At 41.1% G+C, this 24,235-nt stretch overlaps 1 protein-coding gene across 1 annotated transcript in view; it reads left to right on the top strand.

Moving 5' to 3' along the window:
- The window catches only part of BOC (BOC cell adhesion associated, oncogene regulated), an 80,586-nt gene that overhangs the window by 32,481 nt on the left and 23,870 nt on the right, over positions 1-24,235 (top strand). Inside the window, 4 exon segments of the mRNA XM_032220114.1 lie at positions 9,128-9,308; positions 10,114-10,314; positions 10,317-10,343; positions 10,346-10,390. Of these exon segments, the coding sequence (XP_032076005.1) occupies positions 9,224-9,308; positions 10,114-10,314; positions 10,317-10,343; positions 10,346-10,390 (358 nt within the window). The 5' untranslated portion in view covers positions 9,128-9,223.

The following is a 24,235-nucleotide window of genomic DNA, read 5'->3' as shown; positions in this document are numbered from 1 at the left end:
GGGATGAGCTACACGTCCCCTTTTAGTATGATGGTCTCTCCGGATAGGGTAGAATGATAGGTAACGGGTTAGCTTTGCTTTCTATTAAGGTCTCTTTGTATCTGGAGAATACTGTAGTGGATTTGGGGCTATATGTTAGATTGTGGATGAGACAATCCATCATTTGTACATATTTCTTGGTTGCAGTGCACTGGAGTCATTCCAGTCCTTAATCTCACCAGTGAAGGTACTTCTGACTGAATTCCATGATATTCCATTGGTGATTCTGAAAATAGGGACTTTTTTTTCAATAGTAGCAAATAAAATTAATAATCCTAAACATTATCTATCATAACTAGAGCAGATAGGGATTCTAATATATTAGAAAATTAAAATGGTATAGGATTGGAAATGGCTGGTGAAAAATATCAAACATTGTAATATTAGCCATATTTTAATACTGATATTAAGGCACATGTAGTACCTATTTGTCCTCATTGGCATCATCTAATTTTGTAATTGTGCACGTTTATGGGTATAGTTATAGTTCTATTTATGTCAGCCTACATCTTTTTACTTTATTTTTTACATTTTTTCCTGAATTTCAAATTCAGATACGCTCCCCAAAATGTATCCAGTTATAAAAGTATTTTAAATGTAAAATTCAGCAATGTAAATAATATGTTAAATACTTTCAAGTGAGGTAAATTGTTTCGTTAGTGTAATAATGTTAAATAGTTATTAATGTATAGTATTTCATAAAGCAGCTACCACCATATTTTTGGAAACCATTTTTTCTGCTGGAATCCTTGTTGGAGAGAGAAAAAACAAGTAGGCTCTCATTAGAAAGATTTTTAAAAATATTGAATCTTAGGCAGTTATGGACTTAGGCAGGAAAAATCAAGTACAAGTATAGAATAAAGGTGGTACCTGGCTCAACAGTTGTAATTATGAGAAGGATATAGGAGTCCTACTGGATCATAACTGAAATATGAGCCAATAATGTGCTGCCAAATGAGCCAAAGAACCAATGTAATTCTAAAATTCATCAGTAGTATCAAGATCATAAGAAAACATAGTGCCATTCAATACTATACTAGTGATGCCACACTTGTAATATTGCATCAAGTTCTGTTGAAATGATTAAAAAAAAAAGATACTGAGACTCCAGAAAGAATGTAGAGAAGAGCAACAAAGGTGGTAAGGAGATCTGGAGACTCAACTGTTTGATGAACGGTTAAAGAAATTGGATATGCCTAGCCTAGTGAGGAGAAGGATTAGGGATGACATGATTATTGTCTTCCAGTACTTGAGAGACTGTTACAGTGAAAAGGGGGTCAACTTAGTTTCCACAGCACCTGAAGGCAGGAGAAGCAATAGGTAGAAACTTGTTAAAGAAAGCTACAACCAGGAACTAAGAAGCAATTTCCTAACAGCGCGAACAATTAACCAATGCCTCTTGGAGTTGTGGGTGTTCCATCATTGGAGGTTTTCAAGACAAGATTAGATAGCCATTTGACTGGAATGGAATAAGGTCTCCTTGGGCAGCGAGGGGGTTGGATCAGGTCCCTTCCCACCCTATGATTCTATCAATAGATTTGCCATTTTCTGTCCTTGTATGTCAAATGACAGAGCTATTTGCCATAATTCCTTAAGTTTTGGCTATGGAACATAATACTAAATCACTAATGCTTGATTATCTTTTGCATTATTTATAGAATGCAGTTCTTGGACGTTAACACAAGCACATCAGAATCTTCTTCTTATGCAATCAAAGGTTGTGGTGATGCTTTCAGGTCCCAAAAATTAAATGATAAACCTACCTCCTTGAGGTAAGATTTTCAAGGAATGGTAGTGGTGGGTATGGGTCAAGCAGGTCATTCTAGAAGATTATGTCATTGTATCAGAAGCCTAAAAAGTTGACCAACTTCAACTTGCTACCTCTATAAAACATCTTCACCCTGAGATTAGAGAGGCCCTGACCCTGCTGACCTTTCAAAAGTTCTTCAGATATGAATGTGTTCCTGGACATGCAGGTTGGAGTGTTAATGGCGTCAATCATGTGCTTATTATTTTGTAATACTAGTTTGAATCCCTGGGTCCTACATGGCTCCTGTGTTTATATTATACTATCCATATTATTTTTATATTATTTTAAATGTTGTAAACAGCCTATTGTGGCTATTGTGAGATTGATGTCCATATAATTCCTAAAATAAATAGATGCAGTGAGACATTGGCTTTGTTCCCACAAACTAATGATAATATACCAGTAGTTAAATTATTTTAGACTTAGCTTTATGGACAAAGTGGTTTCCTTTTTAAATGTATTTATTAAGAAAATTTATTGGTTGCCCAATTCACTGTGACTCTGGGCAGCTTACAAAACAAAACTCTAAATGGAGAATCAGATAAATCCCATCTCCCTAGGGACAACAATTAAAGAAACCACTGCATGGGCTTTGTATCACCCTGGGGTCCTCAGGTCTGCTTTCTGCACCTTTTGAAAGAGTTTCAAGGTGTGTGGGGTGCTAATCTTATCTTCATAGGAATATGATGTTCCACAGGCAGGGAGCCACCAAGGAGAAGGCCCTTCTTCTTGGTTCCACTAGATAGATGTCCTTAATAGAGGGGACCTGTAATATTCCCTGCTCCCCAATTTGGTGAGTGGGTACATGTAACTGGGGAAAGATGGACTTTACAAGTGACAATCAGCAACTTGAATTGGACCCGGAAGCAAATCAGCAACCAATGCAGCTGATACAAGAGAGGTGACATGTAAGCAAATGATGATTGATACAAAGCCATATAGGCCACTGCATTATGACCAACTGAAGTTTCTGGATACTTTTCAGGGGCAACAGGATTCCTCCCATCTTCCATTGTTTATTCCTTTAATTTAATTTGTTTTCCTGCAGACATTGTTCTGAACGAGATTGTGCAACTTTGCTCTTTTTACATTTCATTTATATGATTCACAAGAATCATATATTTTACTTTCGGGATCCCCCCCCCACTCTTCCTTGCTGACAGTGAAGAACTGAAATTGACAGAGTTGAATAGCAAAACAGCAATCTGAAACATCATCTTCAACTTTTAAAATCAGCTATATATCAAGGCAAGAAAGAAAGATAAAGGTTTTGGGAATGGCTTCACAGTTCCCAGATTATTATTACCCTGTTCCCTGAAAATAAGATCTCCCTGGATAATAAGCCCAATCGGGCTTTTGAGCGCATGCGCTAAAATAAGCCCTCCTCCCAAAATAAGCCCTCCCCTAAAATATTTAACCGCATGCACAGCCAGTAGTCCCTGCCATTTCCTGGCAGTGAACATGCCCCATCTGCCCCACATGCACCTGCCATCCTCACAGAATGGCCTTATGGAGGCCATTCCCACAAACCCTAGCTCCCATGCCCTTTCTCTTAGTGGCGGCCACAAAAAGAGTGGTAGGCCCAGTGACCCTGAGGCTGGCAAGAGTGTGCCAGAAACAAAGACAGAACTTCTGGCCCTCTCTGCATCGGCTGATCTGCGGGCCGAGGTTAAAGGGCCTCATGCACCTCAAAAATAATAAGACCTCCCCAAAAATAAGTCCAAGCACTTATTTTGGAGGCCAAAAGAAAATAAGACCCTGTCTTATTTTCGGGGAAACACGGCATTGAAAATCTATGAAAGGATTTCACACAAGCCGTGCATGCAAGGAAATCTACAAATGGAAATGTTACCTGTGAAATGTATTGAAAGTAGCGACTGAAAGCTGTACAAATGTTTCACTACTTATTTACTGCTACATTATTCTGAATCTATAACCAATTTGTACATAAACCGTTGTTTAACTTTGCTCCATGTAGACATTGTGTCAGATTCCATTCATATTGGAATTCATTGAAACAGATTATTTGACCATGTATGTATAATTTTCATTAATTCTTCATTTTATCTGTCTTTATAAAGTTAATCAATATCTGATGAAACATTCTCAATCTGTGTCTACAATATCACTGCACTGATTTTTTAAAACCATGATATTTGAATAAGATATAATCAGATTGGCAGATAATGTTAATTCATAATAGATTAAATTACACTTAGTGCTAAATCAAGAGTATCACATTAAGGCTTAGTTTCAGATTTTTACTACTAATAATTATTAAAGAAAAAAATCCAACCATTTAAATATTTTAAAAGTCTATTGATTTGAGTGGAAATTTTAGAATGTGTTAAACATGTTCCTTTGTTCTTTCTATAATTAATGAATCTCATACTGACTTCTCCATATTCTTTAGGTTTTTACATTCTGGTATGCACAATCTCTTGAGCTCCCATCCTTTTATAAAGCCAGCTTCAATCTCCTTTTCCTTACAGGACTCTAATCTGCTTTAGATAATCCATTCTGCTAACATGTGGTATATTAACAATAAAGAATATTATATGATACTTTATACAGTCTGTTAGGTCTCATTAGGAAATATGTACTAATACATCTTAAATGTTGACATCTTTACAGTCTTTGGATATACCTCTTCAATCTTCGCTTGATCTTCTTTGGATTAGTTACTGTCTATCCATCGGCATCTTTAGTATATCAGTTTGATGTTGGGACCGTCATTCTGAGTTCAGAGTCGGTGATGCAGCTATTGTATTCCCTCTGTGCTTAATGTGCTGGATTTATTAGACATGAAGATCCCTATGAAGGTAGTCCTCAATTTACGACTGAAGTTACAATGCATCCCACAAAAGCTACTTATCATTTGATTTCAAAGCTATGACAGGTGTAACTCTCTCCACCCAATGGTCATGTGATCACATTTGGGCACTTGGCAACTGGTTCACCTTTACAACTATTCATTGCATCATTTGGTCATGTGACCATGATTTTTAATACCTTTGGCTGATTTGTGTATTTATATCTGGTTTCTGGCAAAAAAAAATATCATTGGGTAAAATGGATTCACTTTATGGCTGCAGCTTAACAACTAGTGCAAAAAATTTAAAATTGGGTCTGGTCATGTGACCTGCTAAATGATCACAACGTATTACTGTAAATTTGGGCTCAGTTATAGTGGAGGATTACCTGTATTGTTTTTTTACTTCAAGCTTTACTTCAGTCCACATAGTCTAAACCAGTTGACCTGATGGTTGTGCTTAAAAGGAAAAATGAGTTATCTATTTAGTTCTAAGAAGAGAAATCTTTTATTCTGCTCCAATCAAAATCCTGGTTAAGGTGATCACAACTTAATAGTCGCTCCAGGTGAAAATTCTTCATCTGGAAAAATAGCAACATCCAGGTACCTCAGATCTCATGTCAAAAGAGGTGGGAAAGTTAAAATCTCAGGACAGAGTATGGCAGGTATGGTAATAATATGTATGGTAATATGTATGGTAATAAATACTGTGAAATGCCTAGAAAAAACAATTGGATTGAAACTAAGATTACCAGCCTTTGGATATGTACTAGGAATTAGCTCAAGTCAACAGAGTTCACTTACATCAGAGTAAATATGCAATTAATTTGTGTTGTACATTTATTGATACAAGTGGGATTTAAATTGCAACTGACTTCCCCAATGATTTAATTAGGTACACATTTTATTAACTTAGTTAATCTAGCATGTATCGATCAGATTTTAATTTGGCATATACAAACAAAAAAACTGTAATTGTCTGTTTAATGTGACCTATTCCAGGAGCTTCCTAGTATTTAGAGAATAGTAGTTCAACCAGTGATGAAATTCAGATTTTTTTACTACCGGTTTGTGGGCATGGCTTGGTGGGCATGGCAGGCAAAGGACACTGCAAAATCTCCATTCCCTCCCCACTAGAGGTGCTATTTGCCGATTCTCCAAACTACTCAAAATTTCTGCTACCAGTTCTCCAGAACCTGCTGAATTTCACCCCTGAGTTCAACATACCTATAGAACACCTGATGGAGAAACACAGGCATCTCCAGGAATAGTCACTGACTTCAAAATTCTGGGCATACCTGGGTGATTCCAGTCCACAATTTTTTTACATATATCAGTGTAAGAAATTAAAAAAGGATGAGATGTTGCCTGATCATGCTTACCACTCACTGTCACCAAGGGTGCTTCTGTTGGAGAAGGCTTTTTAGGTCACTCATTTTGGCCCTTTCTTTTCAAGAACTTTTCTCTCTAATATTCTTTTTCTCTCTCTTTCTCTCTATACAAAACCAATCCCAAGAGCTAAGGAAATATTTTCATTTGTATTTCTGTTTAAACCAAAATATTTTTTATAACCACGGCCAAATAAAAAGGCAACCAAACTTGGCAAACATTGCTACATTCTGCTTGATTAAACATGTTTTTATTTATAGCTGAAAATATTCTTATTAATGTATTCGATCAGTGGGATGTATTTGATTTGTGATACATAGATTTATATAGCACTAAATAAATGGTTCATATCTACTATTCATGTACCCGTTATGAAATCATATTGGGAAAATGGACTTTTATATATAGCACTGGACTGATTGTTGGAAAATTGCTAAAAGCAGGAGGTATAGAGAGCCTATTGGATAAAGTTAATTAAAGAGTAAATGAGCAGAATTCAGGAATATTTACTGAAACAGGTATTTACTGTTGGTGATCAAAACTGAGCTATAGACTTAAAATGCTGAAAACAAAAAAGTCACCAAAAAGTATGCTCAAAACAAATATTCCAATCATATCTTGTACTATTGCAAAATTCTTAAAAATCTGGAAATAGTTATTGTACAGATAGTACTTGACATGACTAGTCATATCACACCTGTTTTAACTTTCCAATGGATCTACCTGGGGATTTAGGACCCAGATTCAAAGTTCCAATGCTCATCACATTACTGTATCTCAGGTGCTCTGTAACCATGTAGCATTTAAGGATGCTTGCAGCAGTCAATGGTCATATAAATGCATTGTATGTCAGTTCTGCAGAAAACAGACATTTACTTCTGGTTTACATCCATAAGGAACTATTAGTTCACTTAACAACCACAATTCATTTAACAACCATGATGATTTGCTTAATGACCATCTCAAACTGCTTGTAAAATTAGATCAGTTACATAACTGATCTGCTTTACAATATCCTGAATTAATACCATGATGGGCAGGTTCTACAGGACTACCTATTTTATTAATTCAACAAATGTTTATGGCATGCATACTTATAAATCAGAGTCGTCATCCTATTCTTTTTGGAATTTTGTATTTTATGCTATTCTTTTTCAGGATAAACAATTGTGTAAAAGAAATTAAGCTAGGAGATAGAGGAAGAGAAAAGAATTTAACTAGATACAACACCAATACTGTACATTCATTATGCTTTTCCATACTTTCTATTCTGTAAGCCATCTTTACTTCCATTATATTGATACACCACTTCAGGTTTTGATTTTATTCTTTAAACTTTGAAGTTTAATCACAACTTTCCTGGCCTCTCTCTTCATTTCCTTCATATATTTCCTTTTGCAATTAGATGCTTATACATTTTTTTCTGTGTGATGAAACTATCTCATTGTACCTCCTTTATACAGTTCCTCACATTTTTACTCCACATTATTTATTCTAAATACTGTCCATTTCTTGTACCACATGCAATCCCACTAATCCTGTGTTTCTTTTGACATACTCCCAAACCAGACAGGGAAATTAGACAACAGAGAAGTGAGAGAGGATAAGGTGATTTCAAGCAGGATAAGATGATTTCAGAGAAATTAAATAAACTATCTGTTTTTGCCCTTACTACAGAAGATATCTGATCTGTATTGATTTTCTCAGGGAGAGAATTTAAGTTTAAGTTTACAAGAGCAGATATTATAGAACAACTTGAAATACTACATAGTTAGAAAGCACCAAGCCCTGTTGGAATCCACTCAACAGATCTTGAAGAATTTAGATATGAAATTGCTGATCTTAACAAAAAATTATCTAACCCTCAAATCATGCTCAGTGTTGGAGATTTGGAAGGTAGCCAATGCAACAACAATAACTTCACAATAATACAATAGCAGAGTTGGAAGGCACCTTGGAGGTCTTCTAGTCCAACCCCCTGCCTAGGCAGGAAACCTTATACTGTTTTAGACAAATGGCTATCCAACATCTTCTTAAAGAATTCCAATGATGGGGCATTCACAACTTCTGGAGGCAAGCTGTTCCATTGATTAATTGTTCTCACTGCCAGCTTGGTGTCATCTGCAAATTTGATGACTTCCCTATTTATTCCCTCATCCAAATAATTGATGAAAATGTTGAAGAGTATTGGGCCTAAAACAGAATTCAGGGGGAGATTTTAAGAAATTATATGCCAGTCAGTTTTGCCCTCTAGATTTGAACTAGCCACGTAGAAGAATAAGCCCTGCTGAAGGAAAATTGGTATGGATTCTGTAAAGATAAATATTGCTTCACAATGTATTAGTTTTTTTCAAAGTTCAACAGGTACCTTCAATAGAGGTGACCTATTTGCACGACATGCTGAATTTTCAAAAAAGAATTGACACATTTCTTCATAAAGAATTTTAAATATATTGCAGCTATGGGATAACAGGACCAAAATTTTTAATGGATTGGTAACTAGTTAAAAAAGAGACATTTTTAAAAAAATAGGAATAAAAAGATCCATTTCCTTAGTGAAAGAAACAGTAGAGCTTCTGATGAATCTGTATTGAACCATGAATATCTGTAGGACGGACAAGAGGCAAATGACAAAATGTATGTCATAATACGTTTTATACAAGTATGTAAGCAGTTTTATGATGTGATGCATTTTGTCAACTTCATGCTAACCTGGTTGGGACCAGTTCTTTTAAATTTTTAATCAATGACTTCAACCAGAGATACGCAGCTGTTTGTACTGAAATGAAAAAGGTGTTTTGGAGGGGGTTAAAGCACATACATCATACACACACACACACACACACACATACACACACACACAGATTCAATATATAATGATTGGATTAAATATAGTTGATTATTAATTCTCACATTGTTAACTGCTGTTTCCTTTCATTGTATTCCAATCATATTTCAAATTGGCAGTGCATTTGGAAGGACGCTGAAAGACCACCCGCAAGTTGTCATCAGCAATACAATTCTCCTACATTTTATTAATACTGTATATATTTTTTATCTTTTCCTTTCCTATTCAGGTTGATCCATGAAGTTGAATTTCTATTATTAAGTGCTCTGTGAGAGCTTATGGGAACTCCGGTTGGTATTTTTTGGTCCATATTCCTCTGCGTAGGATGACAATGATACCAGAGGGGGAAAGGCTAATTATTGCTATTGCATGTTTGCTTTTGACATCTGCTAACTGCATTACAAATTTGGGTGAGTGATTGTTTCCCCTAATTTTTTTATCTATGTAGCTGATGCATTTCAGGGCCTTGATTTTATTGCAATTTTTAAAGACTATACTTTGAATTGATGAGTTTCTACTGCTGCATGCACTGTCTATTCCTTAGTCATAATTATTATCAACTTCCAGTAAACTGATTATTCTGCCTACATATGATTAATTTGTTTACATTCAGTATCACTGAATGAGCTCCTGGGTGAGCAACCAACCCCATTTATCTAATTCAAAAGTACTATTAATCTGATTGTCCAGTGTGGATGACAAAATAACAAGAGATTATTGTCAGCTTGTAACTGTTGTGGGGCATATGAATAACATTGTTAAAAATAAGATACTGGACCAAGGTTTTTGGTATAATACATATTTACTTTTGTACCCCTGTTACTCCAAGTTGCTTAAATTGACATGGAAGCAAATGGGATTATTGAGGAGCAACATGTTCTCCACCTCCCAAAGATTTAGAGTGGACTGACATGCAAAGTTGATTGCTTAAGGACAGACGAGACACAAAACAATGGAGCAGGAGATAGCGGAACATGCCAGTATTTACTTGCAGAGACATTCAGCATTACAGTCTTATTTAGATCAGGATAATATATATCTGAAAGTTTAGTATTTCAGTAGATACCTTCACATTTTCTTGCCAAGAAATAACTAGCTCTTGAATGCCATAAGCCTTAAACTTGTATTTCTTGTACAGGGGAATCAAATAGTGAAATAATTAAAGTGGAAGTAGCTGATCTACTTTATGAGGACTTTACCTGTCTTCCTTTGCAGGTGATTCTCTTCATGTCTCTGTCCAACCTGATTCTATTGTCCAGAAGCATGGTGGCTTGGTGACTCTGGGATGTGTGGTTGAGCCTTTGGGAATAAACGTTACTTGGAGACTGAATGGAAAGGAGCTGCTTCAATCAGATGATGTTCTAGGAATCCATATTGATCAAAGATTGCTCAACATTGCTGCCTTAAACAATCACACAGTGGTCGATACCAGTGCATAGCCCGCATTCTGAAGGTGTTGTTGCCAGTGTTCCTGCCACGGTAACATTAGCCAGTAAGTATTTGTTTGAATTTGTTTTTTCAAAATATATTACTGTGCCTCAACAAGAGAACATACTGGTAGTTACATTGCTCCAAGTTAGACAAAACAGGCATCTTTTGTACATAGAGGAAGTATTTAAATTCTGTCCTTCAGTTTGATTGATGTCCATATCAGAACATGCCTTTGTCAAAGATGCCTATCAGATTGACCAGAGGATATGTGTGTAAACAGCAATATAACAATTATAATCTTAATCAGTAGGAGGACAGTTCTCCTGTGTGCTGCTCCGGGAATCCAATCACGGGTTAACTTAGCCCTCTAGCCTTGAGACTGAGTGTGCAAATTTCAAAGTCACGCCTCCTCTGACTGGACTTCCGTTTCCCACTCAGTTTCTCTTACTCAGTCCAAGCCTACAGACCTATTTCAATTCTCTCTTGACTAATTGATATTCTCAGGATTAATACTGGATTTCCTTGGTTTTCATTGTGGATTTCTTGCTGGTTGGAGGTAAAGCGGCAGTTTTCTGCCAGCCGATTCCTCTCTCACTACTCCCCTTTGCAGGGATATCGGATTACTGCAGCTGGAGCGTGGGGGCGATCTTGCCGTTCCCAAACGGCTTCTCCGCCTGTCCTCCCTTTAAGTTCGGCGCGCAGGGAAGCTGAGTCTCTCCAGCGCCGCCTTCCCACACCGGATAGCACCCGCCTACGGGCGCGGTCAGATCCGAAGCTGTGGCTTATCGGGGCTGTTCCTCTCCTCCCCCCTGCCTCCCTCCCTTCTGCCCTCGCTGGAGCGGCTGCCGGAGGATTGCATGGATCGGCTGTTTGGGATTTCTCCCTGCCGTTTCTTTTAAATTTCGCGCCTTTGATGCCGGCTGCCTTATTTGGAAGCAACTTCACGCATGCGTGATAATGTCTGGGGATGAGAAGGCAGAATTTATTCGCGCGCTTGAGTCTGCGCACTGCTTTCGCCCCTCCCTTTTCCCTCACTCGAGGTTGCTGACTCAGGAAGGAGGTCGCTTCTCTCTTTGTCTCTGCTTCCACGTGACGTTCTTGGCGAGTGCTTTGCAATTGCATTCCTTTGTTTCGCTGATTGAGCTCTTTCAAATTCATACTATGGCTGATCAATCGGTAGTGCAAGGTACTGTCGGGCCAGTTTATGAGCCCCGTTCCCCTGGCGAGGGGGGGGGGATAACCCTGGGCCTAGCAAGGCCACGACCAGGGCTTCCAGTAGCAGCCTCGAGCCTCATCTACTGTTCGGGATAAGTCGCACAAGCGCAAAGATAAGGCCAAGGCTCCCCCCAAGGCATCTGGGGCTCCCATTTGTTCCCCTCCGGTTCTGATTCAGCAGCCTGTTTCTCCGGTGCGAGTCGTTGAGCAGGGTTGGTCCCCTGATATTCAGCTTCCCCAGGCCCCTCTTACTGAGGTAGGGGTTTTCGGGCCTCAATCTCCCCCAATTATTTCTGAGGCTAGTGGGGCTTCTCTTCGTTCGCCTCCACGCGCTGGGCCTTCTGCCACATTCACCCCCACAGCTGCAGGCCTCAGGCCTCTGGAGAGCCAGGATTTGGGCCTTCCTGCTGATTTTTACAGCATGATCTCAGAGGCTATTTCCAGAGGGGTGGATGCGGAATTAATGCGTAGATCCCAGGCCTCCAGGCCTACTATGGCCTACTCGGGCCTAGCTCCTCAGGCACTGCAAGGGGATTCTTCCATCCTGCAAACGGATCCTCCTTCCCCTTTCCCCTCTGTGTTTAGTGCACAATCTCCTTTAGTGGAGGAAGGTGAAATCCCGGATAGGGATTTTTCTGGTGATGAGGGCCTACCTATGGATCAGCCTACTGCCCCTGGGCTCTTCAGGCACACTCTTTTCAAGTCTCTGCTGTATAAGGCCAAGACTACCGCCCACATGGGGGAGGCGGTTTTCTGGAGAAAGTGCTGCTGTGGGCCTGGATGCCACCGAGCGGCTCTTTGCTGAGCAGGTGGCCTTACAGGATTTTATCCCATCTCCCAAGCTTTTTCTTGATTTAATCCAGAAGCAGTGGGATGAGCCGACCGCAGTTAAGCCTCCAGGGTCCGGAGATAGGAAACTTTACACATCTTCCCCAGAGTTGGAGGCACTCCTCCAGTTTCCCATGGTGGATGCTCCCATTGCTGCTCTTGCTTCACCGGCATTAATTCCCTTCTGAAATTTCAGAAGGTTTGAAGGCCGAGGACCGCAAGGCCGAATCGGTCATTCGTAAAACTCATCAGGCAGCGGCGTGGGCCTTACGTTCCGCTACTGCAGCTTCCTTCTTTAATAGGACTTCCTTAGTTTGGCTGAGACAACTACAGGAAAGGCTGGACCCGGAGGAACTGCGCCTCCATCAGGATGTCACCAAGCTGATAGCGGCCTTAGAGTATTCTGCAGATGCCACCCTTAGCGCGGCAAAATTTGCATCCCGAGCCGTGGTTTCCAATGTGGCCTCTCGCCGCTTGCTCTGGCTCCGCCACTGGCAAGCTGATGTCAAATCTAAGTGGCGTCTAGCATCCACGCCCTTCAAGGGCGGGGCCTTGTTTGGTGCAGTGCTGGATCCCATTCTCATTGAGACTCGGGACAAACGCAAGGTGCTTCCCTCCACCAGCGCCCGTGTACTTAGGAGGCCACAGCCTTATAGTAGGCGGCAGCCCTTTCGGTCTGGGGACTCGGGGTTTACTTCCGCCCCCTATGTCCCCAACTACACCAGGGGGTTCTCCAGGCACAGGACCGTGGCCAGGACCGAGCTGGGGCCAGAGACAGGGGGCGCCAGCAGGGTCAGGCGCAGAGTAGACGGTCCTCCCGAGGAGTGGGCAACCGTTCCTTTCGTAGATACCGCTGACTCGCAGGAGGTAGGGCCATAGGAGGACGTCTCTTGGCCTTCCGCCCACCAATGGGCGGAGCTTACATCAGACGCCTGGGCCCTTCAAGTGGTGAGCTTGGGTCTCACTCTAGAATTTCTATCCATCCCCCGAGGAGGTTCATCAGGTGCCCTGTGCCCAGGTGCCCGTCGAAACGGCGCCTTATGGACGCCGAGATATTCCATCTTCTCACCATCAGGGCCATAGAACAGGTACCCAAGGGGCAGGAAGGCCTAGGGTTTTATTCCATCTTGTTCCTGGTACCAAAGAACTCCGGGGGATGGAGGGCAATCCTAGATTTGAAACAGCTCAATCAGCATATCAAATACCAAAAATTCAAAATGCAGTCTCTAAAGAGCATATTGGCTTCCATCCGCCAAGGCGACATGATGACTTCCATAGACATCAAAGAAGCGTACCTCCATGTGCCCATTCATCCGGCACATCGGAAGTTCCTGCGGTTTCACTTCAACGGCCGCCATTATCAATACCGGGCCTTGCCATTCGGCCTCTCCTCGGCCCCGCGCACGTTCACCAAACTTCTGGCAGTGTTGGCAGCTTCCCTTCGCTCAATTCCAATACGCATCAATTGTTATTTAGACGACGTGTTGGTGTTGTCGCCTTCTCGAGATCAGCTCTCCGAGACCTACAGGTCACGATGGACTCATTGCGAAACCATGGGTTTGTCCTCAACCTGCCCAAGAGCCATCTGCGTCCAACCACGTCCCTCCTTCATCTGGGAACCACCATCAACTCGATGTCGTGCGAGGTTTTCCTGTCCCCGGAAAGGAGGCAGAGCATATACCATCTGGCGCATCATGTGCTATCTCAACAGCGAGTACCACTGCTGTCGCTGTCCAAACTGCTAGAAAGATGATCTCCTGCATCGGCGTGGTGCCCTGGGCCAGGTTCCATGCGCGCCCTCTCCAGTGGTTTCTGCTGCCCTTCCAGAGAGCGCATACCAGTCATTCCCACATCAAGGTGCAGCTTCCGGGCAAGGCCAGGTGGTCCCTGCATTGGTGGATGTCGTCCAGGCTCCTCCGGGGATGTCCATTCAAGGAGCCGGACCGCGTTCAAGTTACAACGGACGCCAGTTTATTTGGATGGGGGGGCCCATGCCCTGGACAGAGTGGCCCAAGGTCGCTGGTCAGATCAGGAGCTGACGAACAGCATAAACTGGCTGGAGTTGCAGGCCATCCGTCTAGCTCTCCTGGAGTTTCGGGACATTGTATCTCATTGCCATGTGTTAATTTTGACCGACAATGTGGCCTCCAAGGCCACATCAACCGCCAAGGGGGAACACAGTCCAGAGCTCTGATGCTGGAAGCGGAAAGGTTGTTCCATTGGGCGGAGCCCAGACTCTCATCAATTCGGGCGGAGCACATCTCGGGCGAAGCCAACACTCAGGCGGACTGGCTGAGCAGAGCGACTGTGGATCAGGGGGAGTGGCAGCTCCACCCCATTCTCTTCCAGGAACTCTCTCGCCGCTTCGGCCTACCCGAGGTGGATCTGTTTGCTCACCCGCACAACGCGCAGCTTCCCCGGTTTTACTCCCGATACCAGACTCCGGGGGCGGAGGGAGTAGACGCTCTATGCAGTCGGTGGCCGGCCGGCCTTCTTTATGCCTTTCCTCCTCTCCCGATCCTTCCGTCGGTCATTCAGAAGATCTTGACGGAACAGGCGGAAGTACTGCTGGTCGCTCCGATGTGGCCCAGACGTCCCTGGTACGCAGACCTCGTCCATCCGTCCGTTTCGCGTCCTTGGAGGATTCCGGACGACCGGATTCAGCTCAACCAAGGGGCTCTCCTGCACCCGAGCCCTCAGCTGTTGCAGTTAGCCGTGTGGCACGTGAGCAGGCGATGCTAGCGGCCCTTCACTATTCGGATGAAGTAATTTCTACCATTCAAGCGGCCCGTCGCCCGTCAACTACCCGTATTTACGAGGCTACCTGGCAGGCCTTCTGTCGGTGGTGCCGGCGCACCGGGGTCGATCCCATCAGGGCCTCGGTGCCCCAAGTTCTGGATTTCTTGCAGTCCGGCCTCAACAAAGGGTTGGCGCCAAACACGCTTCGCCGTCAGGTCACAGCCTTGTCGACGGTGGTCGGGGGTGGCCAAGGCCGCTCCTTATCTCAGCACTCGCGGGTTCGGACCTTCCTTAAGGGTGCTTCCAACTTACGACCGCCGACGGTACACCGTTATCCCACGTGGGATTTGGCCTTGGTTCTCAGGGCCCTAACAGCTGCCCCCTTTGAACCTCTCCATTCCATCAGCCTCCGATTATTGACGCTCAAGACGGCTTTTCTGGTGGCCATAACATCGGCCAGGAGGGTGTCAGAGCTAGCAGCCCTTTCTGTTCGTGCGGATCTTTGCATCTTCCACCCGAACAAGGTGGTGCTTCGTTTGGATCCGACCTTTCTTCCAAGATAAACTCGTTGTTTCACAGAACTCAGGAACTTGTCCTGCCGGACTTTTGTCCTCACCCGTCTCATCCGCAGGAACGCCAGTGGCACCATCTGGATGTTCGCAGGGCTCTTCGTCGCTATGTGAAACGTACTGCGTCGTTCCGACGATCAGAGGCTCTGTTCGTCTCCTTCCAGCCGTCTTCAATGGGACAGAAGGTGTCCTCCCACACCATCGGCCGATGGTTGAAAGCTTGCATTGCGTTGGCGTATGACACCCACTCCAGACCGGTTCCAAGGCGGATCACTCCTCATTCCACCAGGAGTGCGGCCACCACAGCGGCCTGGGCGACGCAAGCGTCCGTAGAAGAGATTTGCAGGGCGGCCACCTGGGCGTCGCCCTCACCTTTTATTCGCCACTACAAGATTGATGTCTTTGCCTCGGCTGAGGCGTCCTTTGGGCGGAGAGTGTTGCAAAGGGTCCTTCCGTCTGCGGAGGAGCCTGACCAGCCTAGCTCCCGCCCTGGGACTTAATTGCTTTGGCATATCCATGATTGGATTCCCGGAGCAGCACACAGGAGAATGACCGTTGTCTTACCTGAACGGTCCTTCTATGGGTGCTGCGAAGGGAATCCAAACCCGCCCGCAGTTTCGGCTGGTCAGGGCTCCATTTTGATCGTGACTCTGTGACTTTCTTATTCTGACTGGACTCGACTAGGTAGTGCCAGATGGCCTGCGGCTTGATTGACAATTGACATATTGTTCCTTCGGTGGACTTCGTACGAGAACTGAATGGAAACGGAAGTCCAGTCAGAGGAGGCGTGACTTTGAAATTTGCATACTCAGTCTCAAGGCTAGAGGGCTAAGTTAACCCGTGATTGGATTCCCTTCGCAGCACCCATAGAAGGACCGTTCAGGTAAGACAACGGTCAATTCAAGTAGAATATTAGGGGGGGAGGGAACTTCCTAACATGGGCAGCCCCTGTACTGAGCATGGTATTGGATTTGATAGTCTAAATTAGCGGCCCACAACCTTTTGGGCACCAGGGACTGATTCTGTGAGGAGAGATTTTTCCGCAGACTGGAGGGGATGGGGTTTCTCATGCTGCCTGCATCCCATGGATGGGACTTCACTTTTTTGCATGGCCCAGTTTCTGGCATACCACGGCACCATGCCTGTGGGCATGGACCCCAACGAGAGGTTGGGGACCTCTGATCTAAATGGCTTCTTCCAATTTTAACATTTAAGATTTTAAGATCACTTAACTGTGATGAAGAAGGTATCACAGAATTTAGCTCACATCAACACTTCCAAATTACGACATGCCTTCTATTTAGTAAATTATGTACAATCAAATCGGGTTATGGACATTGTTCAAGCATCATACTACCTGCATTCATGAGTTGACAAACTTTTCATGTAGTCTGTTTCAGAAATAAGAGGAGCTCTTTAGGGAAACAGGGAGGAAAATGGGAGTACAGAAAGAAAATTCATTTTAAAAAGTTTGAAGGAGTTATGTTTGTAAAATGGGGCCTGGTTTTGTTGCAATGCCAAAAAAATATTGGCTTGCTATCAAAATATTAATCAGAAATGAAATGTTTAGGCTGGGCTGGGATAAAAAGGGAGAAGCACAATAAGAGCGAAAGAGCAACTCTAAAGCTCTGTGGGAGAGGCCCACTCTTGGACTGAAGCCTTTTGGGGGATTTGGACTGAGCTCTGCAGCTAGATTAAGTTTCGAAGAACATGGTTTCCATTTAAGAGAAATGTAGAAACTGCTGCTTGCTCTGCCTCTTAATGCACATTTTGCTTATGGGCCTCCCTAATAGCCATTTTTTTAAAAAATATGGAAAAATAGTAATTAATTAGTCTACCTGCCTTTGGCTTTTTCCCACTTCTGTTTGTGGAAGTTCCTCTGAAATACTTTTGAGAATAGTTCTGTGCAAAGGTGGTTCTTCTAAAAAAAATATCCATATTTATCCCAAATATTGAAAAGTATTTCATTCATGAATCTGGAGTAGACATGCTGCAATTAACCCATTCAAAAGGCATCACTTGAGCATTAAACTTTGCCAGATCTGGCACAAAGACAGAGTTAAGACACAAAGACACAAAGATAAGCATTCATGGCACTCATTCATTCAAATTAAATTGTGTGCACCTCTCCCTGCCTGTCTTTTGAATGTGCTCCTGTAGGTCTAAAATAAAAGGCAGAATTATTAATGATTTCTTAAAGGTTACATTATTTAGAAACCTTAAAACCATGATGGCAAACCTATGGAACATATGCTACAGGTGGCAAACAGAGCGCTCCCTGCCAGCATGTCAGCCTTTGCCCTAGCCCAGCTCCACTGCGTAAGAGCACACCTCCCGCCGGCCAGCTGACCTTCAGGTCTCTGCTGTGCATGCACAGGGGGGAAGGGCGCATGCACAGTAGGGGATCACATTGCATTTTGCCCCATTTTGGATCTGGAAGACTTCCTGCACCAACCTCAAAGCCAAAACGGGGCATGGGAGCACCACACAAGGCCCCCCCCCCCCCCCGTGTCCCTTTTTGGGCCTGGAAGACCTCCTGCACCAACCTGGAAACCAAAATGGGGCACGGGGTGCCATGCGAACCCCCCGTATCATGCTTGAGGCCTGGAAAGTCTCCACCAATCTGGAAACCAAAAATGGGTGAGGGAGTGGGGCACATGTGCGTGGGAAGGGTGCATTCACGAGGGCACTCACATTGCATTTTGGGGGTTCACATGCACACGTGCATGCTTTGGCCACTCAGCACCAAAAGGTTCGCCATCACTGCCTTTAAAGAATCAGCCTCCTTAGGTTAATTCTTTCAGAACTTCTAAAGGGTAACATTACCATCAAAGTGTAACCATTCAGGGTAAACATTAAGTTATGTAAGATATTGCCTCTTAGCCACTAGACTTTGGGATTCCAGCTCCAAGGGGTACAGTCATACATGTGATAAGGAGGCAATGTACTTGTTCCCTTTTCCTTCAAAACTACAGCAAATTCTGTATACTTTTCTGGCAAGAAAGACGGTTCAGATAACTGAGCCAGAGAGGGAGAAGGGTGATCATGAGGAAAGCTGTAGATGGTGCTGTTGGCATTTTTGAAATGAAAAGAAATTCTTCCTTTCTCTCTCTATACACCTAAATTATGGGCTTGCAGCCACTCAGTGCCCAGCACAATGGGACCATCTAAAGAAACTGTAATATAGAGCAGCAAGAATTTTGTATGATCATTTATTGTCAGTTTCATAAGTGTTGTGTGTTTCAAAATAAGACCAACTTGGTGCACTTGCCTGAAAATAGTTTCCACAAGCATTGGTTTTTCTAATTTACAGTTTAAAACAATCGCACTGTGTCTTGTCTATGAAATTGGCTTATGCATCCAAATCTACAAGAGCTGAGAAAACCAGAAATTGAATGAAAAATAACAAGCATAATGAAATACACCTGCCTGATGTCAGCTAATTGTCTGAGCAAACTCCTGCTGAGGTCTTCGTAGGAGCTGTGAAGTTTCTCAAAGACAAGGCTTTGAAGTTATTTGGGCACTTGTTCATTATGTAGCCTGCAGCTCCACAGCTATGGCAATTTGTAGCTGACTCAGAGGTCTGAACTTTAGTGGTGCAAGTCGGTTAGGTGTCCTGTGGCTCCACAGTAGAAAATGAACTTAGTTCTCTTCTCTGATGTTGACAAGAATCTTAAAAGTAAAGGTCCCCCTTGCACATATGTGCTAATCGTTCCTGACTCTAGGGGGCGGTGCTCAACATGAAACATTGTTACCTTCCCACCAAAGGGGTCCCCTATTTTTCTACTTGCATTTTTACATGCTTTTGAACTGCTAGGTTGGCAGAAGCGTGGGTTAAGAATTGGGAGCTTACTCCGTTACGTGACACTAAGGATTCGAACCACTAAACAGCCAATCTTCTGATCAACAAGATCAGTGTCCTAGCCACTGAACCACCATGTCCTTTTTGTACAAGAATCTTATTCTGGTCCTATTTGCTTGGATTCTCTGCTGTAGTCATCTAAGGAGGCCTTGTGGATGGCAAGAGTGGCCTTAACATTTTCAATTGTCCACTGATCAATATAGAACATTGGAAAAGTTCTTCCAAATTTTCTAGTATGAAATCTCTAGAAATCTAGTATTTCATTAATTTATCTCTCAGTTCATCAACAAAGGCTCAAAACTGATCAGACAAAGCAAGATCTTTCCACCCCACATCTCTGGCATACAATTGAAAATCTAGTATGTACTGACAAATTTCTTTGGCTCCTTGTTTCAAATTTCCCAGTTTGCAATTGCTCTCCTAATCATATCTAAAATACCATTTTAAATATTTGCATGAAGTTATAATAATAATCCAATAACTAACTGATCACTGAGCAGCACATTTGCCTGCCCTTTCTCTCTTGAAACTCAGAACAAGTCACCCAGAACAATCTTTAAAAAAACCAGCTAGCTGATTTGCTACAGATAATTCATACTGAGAAATTGATCTTGAGTTTATATTCTATCAAGGATTATGAATCTTTCTATTCCCCACCAGTTAGTTAGAACTGAAGAAACTTCTTGGATGAGAAGCGAAACATTTTTAAAGGAAAAAGCAAGGAAGTCCAGCTGCCTTTTGAAAAAAAAGCACCTTTGGGAAAACAATGACTTGGATGATTAAGAATCTCCATAGACAGAAAGCTGTTAGAATTTCCCTTTGTCTCCTCTTAAACTACACTGAATTAAGATTTCTTTTTTAATATCTTTCTCACATTTAGTTTTTTTTCGTAAGGGTGAGATTTTGTTTCCTATCTCTTTTTGATGGTAATAACTTTTGCATTCCTTCACTATTATATCTAGATTATTTTCTTTCTATTATATCCATTCTCATTGCCTAATATTTAGGACTGTGGCTAATTAAACTCCAAGCAGGACCCAGTTGCACAGAGATGTAGAGTTGCTTTCAGTGTGGCATAGAGTGTAATCCATGGAAGTATTCACAGTTAAGTCTCAATATTTTTCAGTCTTTGGCCAAAATGAAATGAAAGAAGGCTTTCAAACTGTATAAACTACAGCTGTAAATTTATTTGAGTCCTTCAATGATTTTTGGAGATCTTTCTCCAAGGGGCGTTGCTTAAGTCCCTCAAACAAGATCACCAAGCTACTAATTTACTGTCATAATCTTCATTTTCATTCCAAATTTTTAAAATAAGTTAGAGTTTGGAATTTTAAGTGCCTGCTTTATACTGAAATCGTGACTTTTATATGAGGGGAAATAGATGAGTAAGAGGTTTGATATAAAACTCCCTATTTACCACCCTGGAGAGAGGGGGGGGAGAGAGAGAGGGAGGGGGAGGGAGAGAGGGAGAATGAATGAATGAATGAATGAATGAATAATAATACTTGGATTTCTATTAAACTATTCTTTGATAGCTTAATTTAATAGTTTCATTAAACTATTCACTTTCTATGAATAGTTTTATAATTGGTAAAGTTCTCTCTGATATATTCAAAATATGATAAATATTTGTTGAAATAAAAATATATGCTGTTTCTTCAGTAATATCCCTTTTTCCCAAGATGAATTTTATTATCTTTAACAAACTAGCATGTTGGAAGTTTGTAGTTCTAACTATGTAGAATTTTGAATAACTAATATAAATTTCATTTTAAATACTTGAAATTCTAAAGCTTTTGCATCACAACATTTCATGAAATTAATATAAGTTCAGGCAAGACATGTATGGGAAAGCTTCAAGGAATTCAATAAATATATAATTGACATATTTATCAATGCCCTTAAAACAGGCCAGTTCTAGTGTAAGAAGAGCTGATTCTGAAGATAATATACATTTTGATTCATACCAAGGGAACATTTCACTGCATTGGTATGGTTTGAAAACATTGGCAGCTGTCTTTAATGCGATGCTAAAATATTACAGTTATAATTACCTATCATCTCTTGTTATATTCTATGCAGTTATAATAGGATAGTGCAGTTCTACATTCTGATGCTCAGATTTAAAAGAATCCCCTGAAAACAATTTTCAACTCATTTTATTTTCTTTCACAAAATACCAATGGGCAATGACCCCTACTCAAGATATCTTTGGGGACCTATGTGTATTTGCAGCTGTCTTTTCAATGACAACAAAATGCCTCATTCTTCATTTTGCTTCTGCCAGGGCTTCTAATCTAATCAGTCCCTTGATGCAGGTTTTGGCTCCATATTGAAAAGCCATTTTCATCCCTAAAATTTTTCTAACTATAATTATAATGACAGATGAAAATTAAAACAAAGGTATGTTATTCTGATTAAGTATATGCTCTGATAAATCAAGAATTTCCAGTCTAGAATGAAAAGATACATATATGCAGGATGAAGAAATATGCATGAAATAATTGTGGTTATATAATTTTTAAAAAACTTGGTGTGTGTGTGAATACAAGAAAAATTATGTATTCTGATAAAATTCAGCTTTGATACCCACAAATGTCTTCTAATTGCAAAAATGTAAATTTTCTTTTGCAAAGAAAGTTTTCAAATTGTATTGCAAAACTCTGGAACTGTTCTCTTTTCTCATGGATTCAAATACTTAAAAAGAAAACAATTTGTTTGTTTGTTTCCTAATTTTTTGCCAGTAATTCTGAAGCCTTCACAATAGTTGTAGGGTTCAACTATCACTGTGATGAATTTGGACCACCAGGATGGACATTTAAAAAAAAAATCCAGCTCACATGTTGTTGATCAGAGAAATGTGTGCTGTGAGCAGCCAAGCTCTATCTTTACTTTTTTACTCTCCACTCTTATCCTTCTTTAAAACTTTATGGCATGAAAAAAGGGAAATGAGAGAATAATTCCAGCCCTCTTCTCTTCCCAAACACCATTTTCACATTAGGAAGAATGGAAACTTTTGCAGAGAAGAATTAACTTTAATCTATCTGCAGTATCCCATGGAAACAGCTCTCCCTCCTAAAATTGACTTTAAAGGATTAATTATTTTAACTGAAGTTTACCTGTAACATCATCTTTTGTTTTGCATTTATTAATTATTTTCAGTTGTACAATGCCAAGGCATTCTTAAAGTATTAAGCATGTTTGCTGCAAATCATTTTTATGTCTTTGTTAAGCCTTTTCCCCTCCCTCTTTCCATGAATCCAGGCACTAGCACTGAAACAGTCTCCTGACAGCTAATACGTTTTGTATTTTGGAAGGCTTTTTGCTATACTGCCAAGGGAGCTGTTTTTTATTTTAAAATGTTTTTGAAGCAATCTTGCTTTAATTAGCCTGTTTGAGAAATTTCATGTCACTTTTCCATGAGCGTGGGTGGGAGAACCTTGGAGCCAGATCTGTCTTTGACTGTTGGAGAGCTGATATAAATCCCAGAGAATGAAAACAATTTTTTCCACTCTCCCCATTCTGCCAATAGAGACTTGCAGTCTCTTCTGGTTTCTGCTGTCCAAACTCCCTAAATACTTGCCTTGAGCTAGTCCAACTTGCAATAGTAACACCTTATTATTTTTCCAAGGCATATGAAGGGGAGTCCAACTCAGTGTTATAAAATTTCCAAGCAAATGGGCCAGGTCCTGCAGCTATAAAAACATGGAGAAACTACTGATTTTAAAACTGTTTAATGTTTGGAAGAAATTCTTTGTTTTCAGAATACTTAATGGAAATAAGAAGTTGTGATTTAGAAACGGTAACGTAAATAAAATTGAGTTTTATTTTCACAGTGATAAAGTAAGGAAACCACTGATACAGTGTTTCTTTTCAGTGTAACTAATATTAAAATATAAAGTGCTTTGAAGCTGGTAATCCTATGATTTCAGTTTGGAACATGGAGGAACTGTCGTTTTGCACGAAGTTCTGTTTATAGCTTGCTTCTCAAACTTTTTTTGAACTTACATTCTCCTGTTCTAAATATATAACTAGCATATGGCAACTTTCAACCAAAGAATTATCATTTAATCTTCAGATTAATGTTCAGTATGCATAAACCCTACAGCTGCAGGCAAAGTTCTGGGAAGTCATATAGAACCTAAAAATTCCAAACAGACTTCAGAAGGCCAGTAATAGAAATATTTGGCCCTCACATAGGAATAGTGTTTCTTTTTGAGATCTTGGTTTTATTAATATTCAGTTAAATGTTGTTACCAGACAAAACCAATGTGGGTTAGTGAGATGTTTAAAATCCTGCTGACCTGCTGCATTGGAGCATACAGTCACTGCAGTCATGATTTATAACAAACAAAGTATCAAAAATCACATATTGTCAATCAATTATCTTATATCTTATTATTCTTCCTTTTGATTATCACTATTTTTCTCCATTTTAAACAAGGTATTCTAAATATGTATCCATTTATATTATGATGATTCATTATATCATCCTCAATATATCCAATAATAAAAAATTATATCCTATTCTGTCATTTTATTATTTTAGCATTGATAACATTCTCTAATAATTTTCAATTCCATGTTTTTTCCATTATTAGTATCATCAATCTAATATATATGTATGCAAATTGTTATAATTGTTAAACATCCATTAAGCATAGCTATTATTACATCCTTTTTATATGAGGCA

The sequence above is a fragment of the Thamnophis elegans genome, chromosome 6 (genome assembly GCF_009769535.1).
Source record: "Thamnophis elegans isolate rThaEle1 chromosome 6, rThaEle1.pri, whole genome shotgun sequence".
Classification (NCBI taxonomy): Eukaryota; Metazoa; Chordata; class Lepidosauria; order Squamata; family Colubridae; genus Thamnophis; species Thamnophis elegans.
Note: the sequence above shows the minus strand (reverse complement) of the source record. Positions and strands in the feature narration are given on the sequence as shown.